Source organism: Anguilla anguilla, chromosome 11 (genome assembly GCF_013347855.1).
Source record: "Anguilla anguilla isolate fAngAng1 chromosome 11, fAngAng1.pri, whole genome shotgun sequence".
In the NCBI taxonomy this organism is placed as follows: domain Eukaryota; kingdom Metazoa; phylum Chordata; class Actinopteri; order Anguilliformes; family Anguillidae; genus Anguilla; species Anguilla anguilla.
This window is the reverse complement of record NC_049211.1, coordinates 10,926,104-10,946,121: the sequence shown is the minus strand read 5'-3', so window position 1 is coordinate 10,946,121 and position 20,018 is coordinate 10,926,104. Positions and strand designations below refer to the sequence as shown.

Genomic DNA, 20,018 nt, shown 5'->3' with positions numbered 1-20,018 from the left:
CTCCCAAAATCACGATAAATGCGCGCCTTCCCCCCGTCAGCGAGAGGAGGGCGGGGTGCATCCCCCCCGTCAGTGAGAGGAGGGCGGGGTGCATCCCCCCCGTCAGTGAGAGGAGGGCGGGGTGCATCCCCCCCGTCAGTGAGAGGAGGGCGGGGTGCATCCCCCCCGTCAGTGAGAGGAGGGCGGGGTGCCTTCCCCCCGTCGGCGAGAGGAGGGCGGGGAGGGGTGCATCATGACGCTGTGATTGCTCCGGCGTCCCGCATTGTGTGCTGCTCCACACAAAAGCGCAAAGTGGGCTCGCTTTGTTGCGAGCGTGAACGAGGAGAAAAGGCTGAGCCTTCCTCTAAACCGCCCTCCTTTGTCTCTCTCTTGTTATGACAGAGCGCCGCGTAGTCCGTATCGATCTGCCTAACAAAAGCCGCGCGTCCGAAACGTCCCGCTGGCGTGCTGCTCTCTGTCTGTGTGATGATGACTCAAACACATCTGGCGCGGTCTCTCTTCACACCTGCTGGGGCTGCATTAGACCCGGGACCCCCAGTTTTGGCCCGTCTTTTCATTTTCTCTGGAGCTGCAGCGGACTGAGGCCAGAGCCTGTACGATTTTGGGCTAGAGTTCACTCTGGCTTTCTGCCACCACTCTACACCATCCCTGCCCCCTCTCACTCTGTCCCTCTCTCTATCTGTCTTTCTACCTGTTGCTCTGTCTTTCTACCTGTCTGTCTCTTTCTCTATCCGTCTTTCTCTCTATCTGCCTTTATATCTGTCTTTCTACCTGTCTGTCTCTTTCTCTATCTGTCTTTCTCTCTATCTGCCTTTATATCTGTCTTTCTCTTTTTCTATCTGTCTTTCTCTCACTATAACTGTCTTTCTCTCTATCTGTCTGTCTATATGTTTCTCTCTCAGTTTTTTCTCTCAATCTGTTTTGCTCTCTCATACTCTCTATCTTTACCATTCTTTTTCTCATTATCTCTCTCTCTTTCCCTCTCCCCCTCTCTCTCTCTTATTATCTCTCTCTCTCTCCGTACATCTCCCCCTCTCTCTCCCACGTCTTTGTTCCTGTGGTGTAACTGACAGTCCAATTGAGGGCCTAATACCTTTCTTCCCGGCTGCTGGAGTGGCTGTTAAAAGGCTCTTTTGCGGCTAATCTGCGGTGACGTGCCGCTGCACAGGATCTGCGGCCAGCAGCCGGCTGAGTGGCGCTGGCACTGAGGCCCGGGCGGGAGCGGGGCTCTGCGGTGCTGATTACAGAGGGAGGGAGGGAGGGAGAGAGAGAGAGGGAGAGACGGGGAGGGAGGGAGAGAGAGAGGGAGGGAGGGAGGGAGGGGGAGAGGGAGGGAGGGAGGTAGAGAGAGAGAGGGAGAGAAGGAGAGAGAGAGGGAGGGAGGGAGAGAGAGAGACAGAGGGGGGAGAGGGAGAGAGAGAGGGAGACAGAGGGGGGAGAGGGGGAGAGAGAGAGGGAGAGAGGGAGGGAGAGAGAAGGAGGGAGGGAGAGTTAGAGAGGGAGAGAGATGGAGGGAGGTAGAGAGGGATAGGGGTAGAGAGAGAGGGAGGGAGGGAGGGAGGGAGAGAGGAAGGGAAAGAGAGAGAGGGAGAGAGAGAGAGGGGGAGAGAGAGAGAGGGAGAGAAGGAGAGAGAGAGGGAGGGAGAGGGAGGGAGAGAGAGAGGGAAGGAGAGAGGGAGGGAGGGAGGGAGGGAGAGAGAGAGGGAGGGAGAGAGGGAGAGAGAGAGGGAGGGAGGGAGAGAGAGAGTGAGATAGAGGAAAGGAGAGGGAAAGAGAGGGAGCAAATGAGAGAGGGAGAGAGAGAGAGAGAGAGGTAGAGAGGTAGAGAGAGAGTGAGATAGAGGAAAGGAGAGGGAAAGAGAGGGAGCAAATGAGAGAGGGAGAGAGAGAGAGAGAGTGAGAGCAAGAGAGAGGGAGCAGAGGAGAGAGGGGAAGAGAGGACCACCCCCGCTGATGGGTCCGATGTGGCAGACGGGGACGCGGCGGGTCCAGCCCGGTCCAGCCCGCCGCTGTCGTTCCTTTCTGACAGGCAGAATGGACATGAAAGCCCGGGCCGGGGCAGAACAGGGAGCCCTTATCTGCGCCTCTGAACGCGGCTGATAATGGGTAATTGGGTGTGGACGCGATAAGCTTTCTCAGCCCCTCAGATTAAAGAGAGCTTCCTCTGCCCCCCCCCCCCCCGCCCTCTTGTTCGGCTCCCTCTCAAACGATGGTAATTAGATAGGGAATAAATCACGGCGGCGTGCGGCGTGATGGCGGCTGCGTGGTGAGGGGATGAGAGAGGACACTGCCAGGGTTCCGCACAACAGTCTCCCTTTTAATCGTGCCGGTATAATTGCGGGGGGGCGGGGGGGGCGTGGGGGGGGGGGGGTCGGGGTGCGGGGAGAGAAAGCTTCAGAGAAGCCAGTCGTTCGTGCGAGAGCTGTGCTAGGCCAGGAATGTCACTGCTTTCTGGTGTGAAGGGGCTCTGTGCTTCCCAGTGTTCAGGATCCGATGCTGGCTGCCTCAGGCCAAACACCTGGGAGTGAAGAGCTACAGGGTTAACAAAACCAGACGCACAAGTTCTCGGACTGTGAACCCCCCCCCCAAACCCCCCAAAACCCCCAAACCCCTCCCCGCCCGCGTCAATAGTCCCTCAACCATTAATGATTAGCAGGGCGCAAAGTGGGGGAAACACAGGCGCTCATCATTGCTGAATGGAAGTGACAGTCGGCGAGCTTGGGGAAATGCGGCGACTGATAATTACGTTGGTTTTTTTTCTACCATTGATTCCCTCTGTTGCCTCCCGTCATCGTCTGGTTAGAACGTCTGGAGATCGCGGGTTTTATCAGCTGCCTTGTCGCGCTGTGTCGTCGTGTGGGGAGTTTGGCGGAGTTTGGAGTGGAGTAAATCATGTGCATTCTTACCCTATAGGGCAGGGGGACTCAAATCTGGCCCTCTTGGCTGATAGTGTTGCTGGTATTCTTTTCCCCCCCTCTAATCAGGGACTGATTAGGGAAACCAGGTGAAGTGGGATCTGTGGCCAATCAATGAAATTCATTAATCAATCATCAGTGGGTAAAACCAGGTGTATGTACCAAGCACCAGATATTAATATTTGCAGTATGCTGTAAGGATTCCACCACTTTTAAACATATGACGCCATTTTAACTGAAGGAGCAGCATCGGACCACCAGTCACCCTCCTAGTGAGCCCCTTCCATAGACCCTCAAATGCCCCCAGAAAGACCTTGCTGGGGTCCGGGCTGAGATGTGAGGTGTTCCATCACAGGTGCAATGTGCTCACCTGTTCCATACTGTAATCAGTGAACAGGTGAGCACACAGTGAAAACCGACAGCACATAAACCCAGATGGTGCCATTAAAATATCTGTATTTTAAACATCGTGGGATGATAAATATGTTGGCAGAGAGAGAGAGAGAGAGCGAGAGTGAGTCTGTTTGAGATTTGAGCTGCTTTGACATGTGCCAACCGTGTCAAAAGCGACCCCCCCACCTCCCCCCCCCCCCCACCCCCCCACCCCCCATGCCTTCACAAAGCAGCGGCGCCGTCTCCAGGGGGATGCCGATGGAAGATGAATATCGTTTATCTCCAGCGTTCGGTCCTGCAGGGCAGTCTGCCACGCGGAGGATGACAGGGAGAGCGAGCTGTTGCGTTCGGAGACGGGGGCGGGATGGCTGGGTGTTTGAGCGCTGGGTTATTGAGCGCTGGGTGTTTGAGCGCTGGGTGTTTGAGCGCTGAGTGTTTTGAGCGCTGGGTTATTTAGCGCTGGGTGTTTTGAGCGCTGGGTGTTTGAGCGCTGAGTGTTTTGAGCGCTGGGTTATTGAGCACTGGGTGTTTGAGCGCTGAGTGTTTTGAGCGCTGGGTTATTGAGCGCTGGGTGTTTGAGCGCTGAGTGTTTTGAGCGCTGGGTTATTGAGCGCTGGGTTATTGAGCGCTGGGTGTTTGAGCGCTGGGTTATTGAGCGCTGGGTGTTTGAGCGCTGAGTGTTTTGAGCGCTGGGTTATTGGCAGACACATTGTGTCTGTTGACAAGCGCGCTGCTGGGAACGTGTGTGTCGCTCAGCCTCTGCTGGAAGGTGCACTGCGTTCCTGCTCTTCCTCAGGTGAGGAGCTGAGGAAGCACACTGACACACATGCATGCACGCGCACACACACACACACACACACACACACACAAGCGTACACACATATGTACATGCACAAATACACACACAAATGTATGGATACACACACATGTAAACACTCACGCAGGCACACACACCCACACACACACAGATACAAATGCGCACACATACTCACACACACACACACTCACAGATACGAATGCGCACACATACTCGCACACACACACACACAGATATGCGTGCACACGTACACACACTGACGTACACACTTTACCCTGGTTGGCTGCTATCACGGTGTCCTCTGTGGGATGTTCTTCTGTAGGATGTGTGCTGTAGAGCTCTGTGCTCCTTTAAGATGTTGTGTAAACAGACCTTGTTTTCTGACAGATTGACTGCAGAGTGTCTGCTCATTGTATGGGCTGATGCCTGTTTAAACGAATGCCCTCAGCCCATTTAGGATCAAGCATGAGACACTTGAGTTTAGTGTTTGTGTGTGCGCGTGTGCGAGCATGCGTGTATGTGTAAGCTTCAGTGTTTGATCTATATTTGTACGACTAGTTGCTTGTGTAACATATGAAGGATATATAATAGGACCTGAGGTAGTTTTCAGTCTCCATTAAAAATAAAGGCATTAGTAACTCCAGTGCAGAGTACCTGTGGAGCACACTGAGGGTACGAGGAGGAAGGGGGAGGGGGAGGGGGGGTTGTAGAGCCATGACTCTGAAGGTCATTCCCACGCTGTCAGGTGAGGCTGTAGCACACCTGCGCTCTGCGCTCTGCGTTCTGCGTTCTGCACTCGCCACAGAGAATGCTTCCCTGCTCTGAACCGTGTCCTCCCACTGCGCTGGCCGAGTCCAGGCTGTCAATCAAAACCTCCCCCGTCCCCCCCCCCCCCCCGCTCTGCATCATTCTACCACGTGCCCTTAGCCAATAGTGCTGTGAATGGTGCAGATTCACTGCTTTCACCTCCCCCCCCCCCCCCCCTCCCCCCGCCCAGCACTTTTCACCGCAGCGCCACCCGCTGGGAGAGCGCTTACCGCCGTTCGCCTCCCCCCGATGTGCACTTTGATGCTGCCTTAATGCCGTGTAAACATTGTACGTGCGCCAGCAAAATACTTTTAATTAGTGCGCCTGGTCGACCTGATTAGCTCTGTATCTTAGTAAGTGTGTCTGCCAGGCTGCGGAGCTGGACTGGCTCCTGGGCACGCAGGTATCCCCCTCGCTGCCCGCCACGTGCGTTATCAGCACACATCCAGCAGGGGGTGCTGCACCACAATCGGGTCACTGCATTGGGCTGCACAAGGAGCAATATTGATTACTGTTATTAGATGTTAATATGAATCGCGGAGAAGTGCTGAGCAACAATGAAGTGACAGGGAAATGCTGAGCAACAGCTGAGGGCTTTATTTATTTATTTATTCATTTCTGAAAGAGGAAATTGAATTTACCGACAATCGTCCCTTTCGTTTTTCTCAGCCTTTCCAAAAAGTGAAAGAGCATTTGAGCCGCTTTTATTTATGACCTTTTTCCTACAGATAAAAGATGTGATGCCACACCGTTATCGCTGTTCATGCTTCTGCAAAACTCCCGTTACCTGTGGTCATCTGTACACTAAAGGTATATCTTTCCGGCGATTGTGCGCAGTTCTCCATCACGCACTGTACACCCGAAACTGCCCAGGGCGTCTAACCTGCTGGGGCGAATGCTTCTTGCATTGCGGAACGTTTTTGAATGACAGGTTTGCGCTCACAAATATGCCCCCAGCTTGAGAAGACGGGTGCACCGTCCGAGTCTCGCATTCTGGGCCTTCTTAGCATTCTGTTCCCTTATTTGGCTACGCCCCTGCGGAGCACAGTGACCTCCCATCTAAATTACTTCACCAGCTCCAGAACCGCACCAGCCCACAAGAACTGAGGAGTTGCTACCATGAATTTCCACCTTTAATCAGTCTTGAAACAGAATATAGGAAGACATGCTGAGAGTGTAAAGTGTTTCCTCTTCTCAGTCAGCCATGTTCCTTTTGCTGGACCCAGGTCCATTTTGGCTCCACTTCTCTGGACTGCAGTGTGTTTCATTCAGTGTTTTCCATTTGTTTTGTGAAACAGAGGAGCCACTACATTAACAACAGCACTTTCATGTATACAATTCATTCCATATTTATGTATTTGTTGTTTATTTAAAATGTACTTAATGGAGCATTACATATGCTGGGCTTCATTCATGAATTATCTGTGCTCTATAGGTTTTATTTTTAAGTATTTCTCAATATCAAGTTTGAAGGATTCAAACTGTTGAGCTTACTGCCAGTTTTTTGTATATATATGTATATATATATATCACAACAATTGTGTTAATTAAATCAGAGTATCATTTCAGAAGTATTTAAAGATTCCAAGGGAGTTACACCCTTTAGACAATATAATTTTTGGCATCATTGCTACCAAAATAGTTCACTGAAGATGTTCTATGAATACAGTGTCTTTTGACTGCTATTAATTTCTTTCAGCTGTTAGACTTAAACGAGAGTGTAATCCATTTCTTTGGAAAGTTCATATATATAATTCATATATAAACACTGAACTAACTAAAGTTCAGAGTCATGATGAACACAAGAATTAATGTAAGCATAAGAATATATAATGTCAAAAAAAGAAAATATCTAAATCTACCAACTGTGCTATTGGTCATTATAGTTATTGATTGACTCAAGTTCTGGAAAGGATTTTGGACTCTACTGCAAAGTATAAAGGGAAAAAACAGCCCTTCAAATTTTTAAATTTATACTGTTTTGACAACCTTCCCTGTTCAATAGAAAATAGCTCAAGGCCCATTCAGAAGACATAATTTTAGAGATGGATGATGTTCTATTATGTAGATAAATACAGGTTTTTTTGTGTTTTTTTTTGATGAAGAATACATTTGAAAACCTTTTCAAAGTGGCTTCTATTTTTTACAATAAAATTCAGTTAAAAATTCAAGCCCAAATATTTTTGGTCCATTTCATGATCATATTAAAGTGGCCGATCTTTCCTAATTTGTGTGTTTTAAAGCTTTTTAAGATGAAGATATTAAGATATTCAGTGCTCTTTCTCCTCAGTGATAAGATAGAGTGGGGTGGCAGGGTGGTAAAACAGTTACAATCTTGAGGCTTGAACCTAGAGGATTGATTCCCAAGTAGGACTCGGCTCTTGTACCCTAGAGCAAAGTCCTTAAACTGAATTGCTTCAATATATATCTAGCTGTATGATGGCAAACGTTGCTCTGGATAAGAGCGTCTCATAAAGTAATACAGCATTGAGACCTAAAGCTTTGTTGAGGTATGTTTTTGCGTCTGGCTGTTGTATGCGCTTTCTCGTTGGCATAAGCCCGTCGAACCGCACTCTGGCTTCGCCCATCTCAGTCACACGGCCTCCACGTCCCCTCGAACCGAACAAACAAACCTTTCGTCACTCATCGGTGAACGGTCTTTGTTTTTTTTTTTTTTTTTTTTAGAGATAAGTGCTTTGTGTCCTATGACATCATCGATTTTCTTCTTTTGGAAGACGCTCTCTGCGCACGGCACACAGCGACAGTGCGGGCCGAAGTCAGACCGTGTCCCAGACCTGGGAAACAATTAGCGGGGTGATAAACGCGAGCGCGCGGTCTTATTGATTTTCAGCTGCTGATTGGCCTTATCATCAACCGGCCAGTTCCTGAATATCAAATCTAGTCACTTATTTCTGTCTTTGTTCGTAATCTTCCCATTTGCGGCGGCTTTAAACATTTGATGTCGACTGTTGCAGATAAGCTGCCTTTTTTTAACCACTACATTAAATTGGCCAGTTGCTTAAGCCTTCTTAAATCAGTAATTCTGTAATTAGTTTTAAAAGGCACACTGTTATTAACTTACGCAGGGGGGGCACACCATCTAATTAGCCATAAAAGAGGAGTCACAGGCATATATTGACAGTAAGGAAGGTACATTTCCTTTTGAACTAACAGACAGTCTTTCTGTAGGAACTGCATGGCAAGGAAGATCAGGTGATCCTTGTGACATGTGAGATTGATCAGCAGGACGCAGAGGTCATTGAGCAGAAACGCTCAGTGATACATCCAGTGGGGATCTGTCCTAGAGGTTTATCGATGTGTACGGGCTGATCTGGGTGGGGTTGTGTTGGGTGTGCAGTGAGCATAGGGTGAGAAGTCTGATATTGTAACAGACAATATGGGTGATTACATTACATTGCCAGTATAGAAGCCACTGGTGGTCTGCTGTATGAAATGCATTATTATTATTATTATTTCCCTTGCTTATTAATAACATATATTGAGGGGGATGGGACCGCTGGGTGGCTCATCCTGTTAAGGCACTGTTCTAGTGTGTGAATGAGCACTGTGGTTGCGAACGCAGTAGCAGCTGGAAATGGCAGTAGCAGGGGGCCAGCAGCCTCACTGGCACACAGTGTTGCCTGGGGGACGGGTTTCCGTTGGAAGGATGGCCGTATTTGGTTGTGGATCGGTGACTTCCTCTGGCCAGTCCTGCATATGAGGCTGCATATGAATTGTCCTCTTCTGACTGAGATGAACTGACAAACTGGCAGGGGTAAAGAATCAGCAGCTTGACATCTGGGAACGCTTGTTTGAGCACGCTGTCTCCAATTTACAGAGGCGATTGCAGCGATGGGCAGAAACACACATCATCCCTTTACCCAATAGTAGAAAAGTAAAATAAAGAAAGGTGTGTGTGTGTGTGTGTGTGTGTGTGTGTGTGTGTGTGTGAGGGAGAGAGAGTGCCTGTATTTGTGTGAGCGTGTGTGTGTATGTGTGTGACAGGTAGTGAGAGAGTGTGTGCATTCCTATGTGTCTGTGTGTGTGAGTGAGACAGAGAGAGGAAAAGAGAGAGGGAGAGAGAGTCTGGATGCCTGTGTATATGTGTGTGTGTGTGTGTGTGTGTAGTTGTACCTAGCTGTGCTTTTCACACACCTGAGAGACAGAGTGAAGCCTGATGCACACTGGGACCACAGAGATGTATGCTGGGTCTGTGGATTGAGGTCTAAATACTTTCAGATTTCACAGGGTGAAGAGGCCAGTAGGGTTTAAGGACTTTTGGTTGCCATGAAAACGGATTTCTCTAAGCAGAATGAGTCCGCTGGAGTGCCTAACCGCTTTTCTGCATTTGCATAATATTCACAGAAGCCTGCAAACGATGGAATTACTCCTTTAAAAAAGGAAACAGATTAGATAACAAATGCATTATTCATTTGACAGAAGCACAAAATTGATTTCCGAAAGTAAGTAATTTCTAAAAAAAAAAAAAAATTAATGGATAGTTTTACAGTTTGACCTGCATCACTAATGGATCATTGCAGAAGGGCCCATACCTTCAGACCCCTCCCACTATCCAAAGGTACATGAAGTGTCTCCCCCAGAACCCAACTCAATAAATTACTCTTTCTGGCTGTTTAGTACAAATGGTTGTTCGCCCATTTTTATCCATCCTGTGAGCACAGTCCCCTTTTGTGCAACACCACGGGGTATCTCCTTACACTAAAGCAGCTGGCAGCCGGCGGACGGGGGAGTTTTGTGTAGCGTGTTGCGTCGCTAGGTGGAGTGAGAACAGTGGATCAGTAAGGCTTTTCACCTGCCTGAAAACCCCAGGAGAGAAGCACCTTGCTCCCTGCCCCTCCCCTCTGCCTGCTGTGTGTGTGGGTGTGTGTGTGTGTGCGCGCAGGCGTGCATGTTTTGTCCCAGACTCCTCCCCTTGCCTGCATTTGTGCGTTTCTGTTTGAGCAGTGTGGGAAAATGGTGTCAGCTTCAGAAGGCCACTCCCCCTGAGTGAGTCGTTGGAGGAGGGAGGAGGGAGGAGGGAGCTGTGGGGGGTGGGGTGGAATATTCACTGGTGAACCTGTGGGAGTCTCCCAGAACAGGTACAGAGGGCAGAGAGAGAGGGAGACTCGCACAGGGAAAGGGAGCGTTTCCTGGTCGCAGGACAGGCCGAAGTTGGTTGTGTGTTTTTTGAGAGGAGGCACCACGTTAGCTTTGCGTGAGAAAGGCGCCCCGGAGCTGGACCCCTGCGGAGCGCGGGCTTCGCCCGAGATGAAGTCGGATCGGGAGGAGGGGAAACCCGGTGAGTGAGCGAGGGCGGCGTGACTTTGGGCACTTCCTGCCCGGAGAGAGGGGGGGAGAGCCGCTGTCTGCTGGGACACACTGGGAAAGGGGCCTAGCACAGGCTGCACTGCTGCTGTCAGAGCAGTGTGTGCGCTGTGTGTTTGTATGCAGTGTGTGTGTGTGTGTGTGTGTGCGTGTGTTTGTATGCAGTGTGTGTGTGTGTGTGTGTGTGTGTGTGTGTTTGGCTCGAGCGAGTCGCGTCGAGCCGCCAGCTGTATTAACTCATTGGCTCTCCACGTGAACCGCTGAACCTTAGCACTGGGGTGTCGTTCTGTGGACAGAGGGTTAAGTTACATGATTACGGAGAGGACTCAGAGAGCCGTGCAGTTCCACTGCCTCAGAGCCAGTATACGAGCGTGAGGGAAGCTTAACTGGGGTAAGCCGAGGACAATTTGACTGAATTTGTTTTTGTTTTATTCAAAGTTGGAAGGAGTAATTGTTCTGGCTGCGTTCAAATGTTTTGTGAGTCATTAGCAAAGCGGTTTTCTGAAAGCGCTTTGAAATATGTCATTTGTCTGATGGTATTTAAATGGGGCTGGATTCCCACTTGCCTATATTTCTAGATGCGATATGTAATTCTTAATGTGCCAAAAGCATGAAAAATGGTTGTGAGCGCAGAGTTTCCTTATGGTGAGATAAGTGTGCGCTTTCTGAAAAGCCCTGCCTGACTGGAACTGCCTAAATTCCTTAAGCTCATATTCACTCGATAGCTTAGCACCTGTTTATCTCCCAGAAAGAAAGCAACACTCTGAGGTGATAAATTAACACTCAGGTTATGTTATGAGTTCACTTAAATCACATAGTTAACAGTTCAATTGCTGTGCTTAAAAAAAATGAGGATAGAAACAGAACCTGAGAGAGCGCTGGGATTGGGTCTCTGCTGTTTCGGCTGAGCGCTGGGCTTCAGTACACCTGTCATGACTGGGCAGACTGAGAACGGGAGAAGAGAGTCTCTCTGCACCTGTCAATCAAAAGTCGCGGACACACATGAGTGGCACCGGCGCGTAGCGTGTGCCCGGCTCTCCAGCGCGTTCTAATTGGCCTGACCTGATTAATTAATGCAGCCGTCACAGGTGGCGGCAGCCCCTAACACACACACACGCTTCCCGTCGTCACCAGGGGGGATAATAACTGGCACACCATAAACGCGCCGAGAAAAGGTGCTGTTGGATTAGTTTTTGTGTGTTTTCGTGTGTTGCGTCCTTCTGAAAAGAGGACCCACGCCCCTCGGAGTCAACAGCCTGGCCACGGAGAGCCCGTTCCTGGCACGGGTTCAGCGCCCTTTTTTAAGAGAGGCATTCCAGTGGAACACGAAACGCCACCGATCCTTTTATTCCCCCGATGCGGTGTTTGTTCCGCCTCCTCCGTGCCCTTTGTGATGTGTTAAATAGGGCTTTGTTCCTTTTGGGGGGGGGGGGGGGGGGGGCGTCGGCGGTGCGGTCCCCCCACAGGTGATGGTGGTCGATGGGGGGGGGGTGGGCGTGACTATGGAGTCAAGTGCTATGGCTTTTGCGGGGCTGTAGGGGAGGGGTCAGGTGTTCAGTACAGTAGTTTTGGCCAGGGCCAAGAAAACTACATGGTGGAGCTGAGACATCAACAGACCTCTGAAAAAATAAACACACACAACAGGCTATGACTGCCCTCCACACACACACATACACACACACACACTCACTCTCACACACACACACACTCACACAAAGGATGAGGCGGTTTGGCTGTATACTGTAGGTGATGGGTAATTTGAATGCTGGTCTAAGAAAAAAACGAAATCCCTTTTAAATACCAGGAGGCATTGTGTTGTGTTTTAATCCTTCATACGCTCACGTTTCTCAGATCTCCTTTCATACCTCTCTGTTTCTGAGAATTCGCTTTCCTCTCGGGCAGATCTGAACAGGAGCGATGTTTGGAGAGGTGATTTCGTGCAGGGCACAAGGTTTAGAGGAGCAGATGTAAAATGGCCCGGTGCGTCTGTGTTCTTTGTACGAAAATGTTCTTTTTTTCTTGGGCAAAGTGGAACAGGAAATATTTAGGGAAAAGATGATTTTAGTCTCCCTATGATTATTAATATACTTTTTGCTACGCATGAGGCTTGGAGAAGTGGCTGTAAGATGCCCCATTGCTCTTATACTTTCTGTTGTGCTGCAAAAAGCCAGGTTGTTTTTTTTTTTTTTGTTTTTTGTTTCAGTGCAAGATTTTGTTCACGTAGTTATTCTCTGTCTCCCTGCTGTTCCACCTGTATCTGGGCAGGTGGAATTTCTAGAAGGTGCCCAGGGCATACAGCAGGAGACAGGGCTGATTTACATTCTCACGTTTTTATATATCGGGAAGAGAAGTATTTTTCAATTAACATGATGGGATACATTTCGCTGGGCTTTTGTTTTCTGCGTACTTTCCAGTGAGGGAGTGTCAATTGCCCGGGCAATTCGCGCTTGTTGTGCTTCCCCCTTTGAAGAGGGTCCCACCTCTTAACAGCGGGGCATGCTCCATGACTCAACTCAAAACCGAAATTACCAAAACGGGTGCGGGCTAGAAACACCCTAAAAAATCTGGAAGGTAAATTTGGAGGTGTCCCGGCTCCCTTTCGGTTTCTTGTTCCTTCTTGCCCTCGTTCTGATGTTTCTGAGAGGTGTTGCCGGTTATTTTTCATGCATCAAAGTGAGCTATGAGCCCCGGGTTCATTTTGTCAGTGAAAGGAGAGCCAGAAGCACTACTCACTTAATCTTCTCTGGGCCTGGTGTCACTTAAGGATTATCACTCTGTGCCACTGTATTCAGATGCATGTATACACCTTTCATCGACGGACAATGTCAGACTTATTTATTTATTCGTTTGCCTGCCTCTATTTACACAGGTAGGTGAGTCAGTGAGAAATAAGGGTCCTTGAAAAATTGGCATATTTGGTATATTTTGAAATACCAACTGGTATGTTTTAGAAGTACACAATACTGTGAAAAAGGGGGGGGGGGGAAATCTGATTTGATATCACCCATGACCAGTACACCCTTCAGGATGACCTGAAGCTGTGTTTACATAGCGCTCCTGCCCTAACCAAGCCCCGCCCCTGATTAACCTAATCCATTCACAGCCGAGGGTCTCATTGGTTTTACGGCCGTGAGTGTCGAACACAGCCACCTCTTCACAGATACTGTTTACGGCACTGTCAGGTCTCACCCCCCCCCCAGGCGTCCAATGGGCCAGTAGTCTGCCTGTGATTTGGTTAGATCCCCCTCGGTTGGAGCTCTGAGGGGAGGTGCGCTGCCCTGCTAAGACTGCTAGCAGGGGGAAGTGGCGCGTCACGCGTTTCGTTTGACCTGCGAATCCCCCCGTAGCACCAGACTGCTCACATTCTCTGAATGCACAGATCTGCCCAGAGTACCTGCCCCAGCGCCTGTTCGGGCAAGGCTCCTGACTTACAGGACGGGTTGTGTCTGTCCCCTCGAGACAAATTTGTGCTGCGAATGTGCTTCCCCCCCCCCCCCCCACACTAAAAATTGCCCTTGGTGTATCCTCTTTTAAACCAAATGTATTTTACATGAACTTGTGCTGGTGTAGCTCTGAATTTGAACTGCCAGCTCAGCCTTTCCAAGGTTACTTCATAATGAAGGGAATTTAAACCATATCTGGCTATGTACCCAGAAGCCAAAACCCCCCAGCCCAGCTCCCCGGTCACAGGACTCGGATTAAAGACGCCTCTTTTGAAAGGAGATCCGTTGAAAAGAAGCCGAAAGCAGAGCCCTGCCCGTGTCACTTCCTGTGTCCCGCTATGACCTGCGGTATCGCAGGAGCCGGTGTTGGGTGTCCATGGTGACGGGAACCAGACCAGAATGCAAGGTGGCCGCCCCTGCCCCGTCAGCAGGGACGGGGTCGCCCGTCTCCACCTCCACCGTGTTATTATCGGCATGGCTGCTCCGGGGGCCTGTAATTACCGTGGTGATTAAGTCCCGCCCCGTGCGTTAGCGTTAGCATGACCTGGGTGTGGGAATGAGCGCTTCTCTCCCACACAGGGCATTAACGCCGTTTGGAAAGGGACGGGCGACCGGACAGGGCGAAGTGATTTAGTGCTGATGTCGTCAGGACGGGACGCAAGTTCAGTGTGACTCCTGCACATTTATAATCCTACCTTCTGGATGTTTAAATCCTTGTTACGCATCTGCTTTTGGATGGACTGGGTGTCTGTGTGATTAACATGCAGCTAGCTTCTGCCTCCAAGCCCCTCATACGGATTAGTTTTTGACTTATTGTAGGAGTTAAAAGTACAAGCTTTCTTTAGGTCACTACTTTTTTAGCTTGCCTTTCGACACTTGAAACTCACTCATTCATACACATTAATTTATGGTAATCAGACAATATGCCTCTACAGACACAGAAACATGCAAAATTTTGACAATCATCTTTCTTTGCTACATAGTGTATAGCTGGTGTTGTCTACCTTCACCTGTTTGGTTGCCGTAGGCCCCCCCCCCTTCCCTGAGTTACAAGGAGAAACTAAAGGCAAAACATCCACTACACATCCTTTGTAACAGTGAAAGGATTTGCCTCGGTCTGCATGGGAACAAAGGCTCCCCTGTTCGTGTTTGAATCGAGATCTGAGACAAGACTAGATTTGGGCATTTGTTGGCCTTTCATGTCACAATCTAAGATTTCCTGCACTCTCTGAATTCTGTCGTTCAGTGGCAGAACTCCTCCATGGTAACAGCTTCTTTCAGTTGGCAGTCAAACCAGGTTGCAATGGCTGTCGTGCCACCTGTGCTTCGGTATTTTTTTGGTGTAAATCTCTTTGCTATTGTTCAGTTCAGTCATTGTTCAGGATTGTCTCTGACATGGTTAAATCACAGTGCCATTTCCCTCATACCTTTCCCACTTACAGAACCACTTCCCAGTCCCTAACACTGCTTTTTTTTTTTTTTTTTTTTTTTTTTTTTTTTTTTTTTTTTTTTTTTTTTTTTTTTTTTTTTGCTTTCTTTGTGTGTAGTTTCATGTTAAGCACTTTGTTTCAAACTCATTAAGAAAGGCTGTATTAAATTAAGTTTGATTTGGGCAGCGGACAACTGTAAAACTCCTTACAGAGGGAGAGAGAGAGAGAGAGGATGGTTTGCATTAAAATCGGCGTTTCTGAACTCCCAGCTCCCTATATAACTTGTCGGCCCTGTTCTCTCGCGGTTTAGGAACTTTATCTGTAGGGTGTGGTCTTCTATGGTTTTTTTTCAGCAATGATTAGATCAGAAATATCTGTGTGTGCCTGTTAATCCAATCAGCTGCATTCCTGCACTGCACCCTCAGTAATAGCTGCAGAGGTTGGCTGTCTCATAGCTGGAAAGGTCTCCGCCAGGCTGAACAGCACGCTTGCCTGCCTGGATTAGGACTTCTGATCTTGGCTTGTCACACTCTTTAAGGGCCACCGATCTCCTCATAACTCTGGAACCTGGCAAGATGTGAACCGCTCTTTTTTTCCCCACCTCACCTTTAGTTCATCAGTCAGTCATGGTCTTATTGTTTCCTTTCCCTACGAGCTCAGCTGCAGTCCTTCAGACAGGCAGTCTATCAAAACTGCATCCATTCAAGGAGTCGTCCATTTTTCTGTTGGAATTTGAGGTAAATTGATGGGTTTTTTATTTTTGTGGGGGGGGGGGGGTGCTGGTTGCTGGTGCTGTCTCCAGAGCTTCCAGAACGCTTCCACCCACACCCGCCTGTCCACCGACTCTGGCCTGTAGTGTACTGTGTCAGCAGCAGTGCTTCGGAGAGTCCAGGGCTTGGGCCTTTTCAGTGTTCGTTTCCGATGAAATATTTAGACCCATACAATCTCTCTTACCTTCGCTTGGCTCATCTTTATTTAATCCTCGTTTATGAATAAATTGCCCCATCAGTCTCCCAATGACAGGAAGGCCGCTGCGTATAATTTTATTTATTTATTTATTTTTATTTTTTTGAGGTTGTTGCGGGGTCACCTGTGTGACCTCACTTCCGGTTCCCTGTGGACGGGGAGGCTCCATTTCAAATGATAATGAGTCTGACCCAGTAAACCCTGCCAGTGTGTCAGCATGACTCTGCTCCTGCTGCGCTGGTCCGACTGTCTACCACTGAACATCAGTTATACTATTTAATGGGGGTCCCAGTGGCAACGATTTTTCCTAGCCCTGTGCTGTAAATGAATTCTCTCTCTCTCTGTCTTTCTGTCTCTCACTCTCACACACGCACACTCACACACACATTTTCTCTGCTCTCTCTTCATCTGGCTAATTTGCATCCGAACAGCTAAGCTTGCAAGTGATGCTTCTTATTTTTACCCTTGTCTGTGATGTAAACACCTCATTAGCTTGTTTTGTGTTTACACAGTGCAACACGTCACATGACCGCTCTGACCCGCGTAGTGAACGTGCTGGCCAGCGGGAGGCGCTGTTCCGCAGGTCTCCATGCAGCAGTAGAGCTCTTGTTGTGGGGTGTTGCCTGATAGCGGGGTTGTGGCCGCGTGGATTTTTGTCAGCTGCCGTCTGGGTCTCTCTGTCTCCCCCTGCCCTTCCAGTAGCATGTCCCTGGCACCAGGCCAAATCCACTTGTTATGAAAGTGTGAATCAATTACTACCAGCCCAGCTGGCATGGCTAGCTTGACCCTCCATTCTCTGAGAAATCTCAGAGCCATTAATTCTCTACAGCTGTTCTGCTCTACACGCATACTACACAGCGAGGGACTGACAGACACGCACACGTGTACAAACATACGAACATGCACCCATGCGCGCATGGAACGAGCTCATGCTAACGTACCCGCGCACAGAAACATCCGCATCCACAACAAACGGGCACAAGCACGCACGCAGACACGCGCGCGCGCACGCGACGTATTTCCTAGATTTCACGCTGAATGAAATCCTCAACCGTGACGCTCTTGGCATCTCTTCCGCGATAGTCATCATGTTTGAATTCCATTCGATTAAGAGCCGACATCGGTGGATTTAACCTTCCCACTCCGCATTCCTGAGCAGTGTGCGCAGCGTAACCCACGGGAGGTAATAAGGCCCGTTTCATACAGCGCTCATTTACTCAGTCTTAAGTTACTCGGTGTAGCACGCAAGGCCACTGGGGTTTCGTGCGTTGCAGTGCATCCCAGTCTCCTGATTGATAGGTATTAAACTACAGCTCTGTAGTCCCCGCTGTGACGGACAGAGAGTGTTTATCTGAGGGAGGTGGCCTCTCTCCTGAAGATAATGGTGCTGCTCTCTCAGCATCTCATAGCCTCAGTCTCAGTCTCGCCATTACGCGCCCCTGTTTTTAAACACGCGAGTCGCTCCTGTCCCCGAGGGCGGGGATCGCGGAGTGTCCCCAGCGCGCTTCGTCTGGGTGACATCATCCCTGGATACGAAGCGCGCGGCGGCGGCCCGGCCCCCAGCCGGTCGGCCTCGCCCGGGCAAAGTTCAGCGGTGCGTCACGGAGGAGAGGGAGACTGCTTACATCAGTAAATAAAAACACGGTTCCCAGCCCAGATTACAATCTGTCAGAGCCGAGGAGCGAGAGGGCTGGTTACAGCCAGCGGCGGTGATATCATCTTCAGGGACCCGGGGAAGCGGGTGGGGGGGAGGGACTAAGGGGAGGGGGGGGGGGGAACTGCCACTTCTCAACACGCTTCCTGATACTTCAGCCGCTATCGCCCTCCGTCCCGGGCAGGGCGGAGGTAATGCACTTGTTGCTCCGGGGACCTGGAGCGTGAAATTGCTTGCCAGGGCCTGCATGTCGGTTTCCCGCTCGCCGCATTGTAGATTTCTCGATATGGTCGCGCCGGCGCCTTTAATTGCGGGAAGCGGGTAGTGGATAACCGGCCCTCACGCTCCTCAGAACTGGGGATTAGGCGGACTAACCTTCTCCCCAGCCCCGCCCCTCTGTGATGTCATCTCTACTGGCCACTGATAGGGTTTTGTCTTATATAAGTGCTTATATAAGATATGGGTTCTTCACTGTCTGTGGTCTGGATATTTAAAACCAGACCACCTTCGTACTCTTTTCCTCTTATTTTTGATTGGCCATACAGGCGTGGTTTTGTGGGGTTTTTTTTTTCTTTTTTTTTTGCGAAATGAGGGAACAGTTCACATCACTGCTGAACATACTGTAGATACTCAGTGGAAAGCCAAATGATGCTTACGACAGTCACAATGTTAAGTGTTGTTAAATATTTTCTTTACCTTAAAACTGCTGTTTGTAGTGGTTCTAGCTGAAATGTATAATTTGTGGTTTTATTGATGTTGTTTTGTGCGTGGGGGTTTTATATTGTAAACTTGACTGCTTGATGCTTCTCTTGGCCAGGGCTCCCTTGAAAAAGCGATGGGAATCTCAATGGCACTTGCCTGGTAAAATAAAGGAGAAATAAATGAATAAAAATAGTTATTTCCCATGTGGGCATTCACTGGGTTTTCCATGTTTCTAAGCTAGAGTATCCCCCTCATTGGAATGCTCCTGATTCTCCACAGGCTTGACATTCACACCGGCCTCTGTGAATGAGATGAGACATTCTGTTCAAAGGTGATGATTGGAGAAAGAATTATGATGCCATAAGGGGCTAGACCAGGGGTTCTCAACCCTCATCCTGATGGAGGATACTGTCTGCTGGTTTCTCTTTTCAACTATACATCTGTAACCATTTCAAATCCGAGAAACCAGTTGAGGTGAATTAATTAGCTGCTTTAATTGATCAGTTAAGTGAGTAATAATGGAACCCAACAGACCCTGTGAACCTACAGGACCAGGGCTAAGATCCCCTGGTGTAGACCGTGCCACCATGAAGAGCTGCTCACTGGAGTTGTCATGTTCTTAGATGTAGAATTGGGCTGACCTCCCTTTACTGGGGGGGATCTGCAGATTTTGATGCTGATGGAAGACTGGATACTTGTTTGTACGCTCTGTTCTCTTCAAAGGATGACAAGAGACTGTGGAAGTCAAAAAAATTGCAGTCCATTGCTTTCCCCTTTAATATAAAGACTTGTAATGGGCTTAAATTGACATAGTAATGTGTAGGCAGTGGAGCATGGGAGAAAATAGCTTTGCTAATCTCTAATGTCCTACACGCTCCCCCCTTTTTTTCTGATGCCATGCAGATGTAGAAGGCGTCCTTGACTGAAAGTGTGCCCCGTTTTTCATTCCCTGTGTCTGAAACAGCACAAATGCAATGCTTCTGCTAAAAGCTCTTTTATTGTTTCCTTTTTACATGTATGGAGATTATGTTGATCTTGTATAATAACGAGAGTTTCGGGACATTAGTACCTTCTCACTACCCAAATGCGTTGTTCATTTGGTGCACAGTGCAACCTTCTCACACCCCACCCGTTGCACTGTACATGACCGAAGCCTCTCTTTATGACCGTGATGGACAGGCCTGAGGGTTCCACAGCGGATGCGGTTTGTTCTAGAAGAAGCCCCTCCAGCTTTGTGCCTGCTAGGGTTTCCGCTTGACTGAGGGGCTGAGGACTGTGGTTCATCCGTTTCAACCCTGCTTGGTTATCATAGGCCTTAACGCAGTGTCTCTTTAAAGCGGAAAGTGAGTAAACAGCGCCTCTTTTCCTTGCCGTGTTGGCTGTGGAACTGAGCGCTGGAGCTGGAACTGAGCGCATGGGCAGATACGATGGTGGAACTGAGCGCTGGTACTGATCTCCGTGCAGTGTTAGCGCGTGGCCCGGCACAGCTGTGGAGCTGAGAGCGGGCACTGTTTGCCCAGGGCCCGTCAGTTGCGTAGCACTCTGCCGCCCTGTCGAGCGGACCTG

The 20,018-nt window shown here is 49.3% G+C and overlaps 1 protein-coding gene across 7 annotated transcripts in view; it reads left to right on the top strand.

The window, feature by feature from the left end:
- kazna (kazrin, periplakin interacting protein a) overlaps positions 1-20,018 on the top strand; it is a 269,814-nt gene that overhangs the window by 192,568 nt on the left and 57,228 nt on the right. The window contains exon 1 of one of the 7 annotated variants that reach the window (XM_035381149.1): positions 10,028-10,231. The exons of 5 other annotated variants lie outside the window; for them this stretch is intronic. In XM_035381149.1, coding sequence (XP_035237040.1) covers positions 10,201-10,231 — 31 coding nt within the window. In that variant the 5' untranslated portion in view covers positions 10,028-10,200. Of the gene's footprint in view, positions 1-10,027; positions 10,232-10,569; positions 10,649-20,018 lie in introns of those variants that run through there. One more of the 7 variants, XM_035381152.1, reaches the window with a different exon arrangement.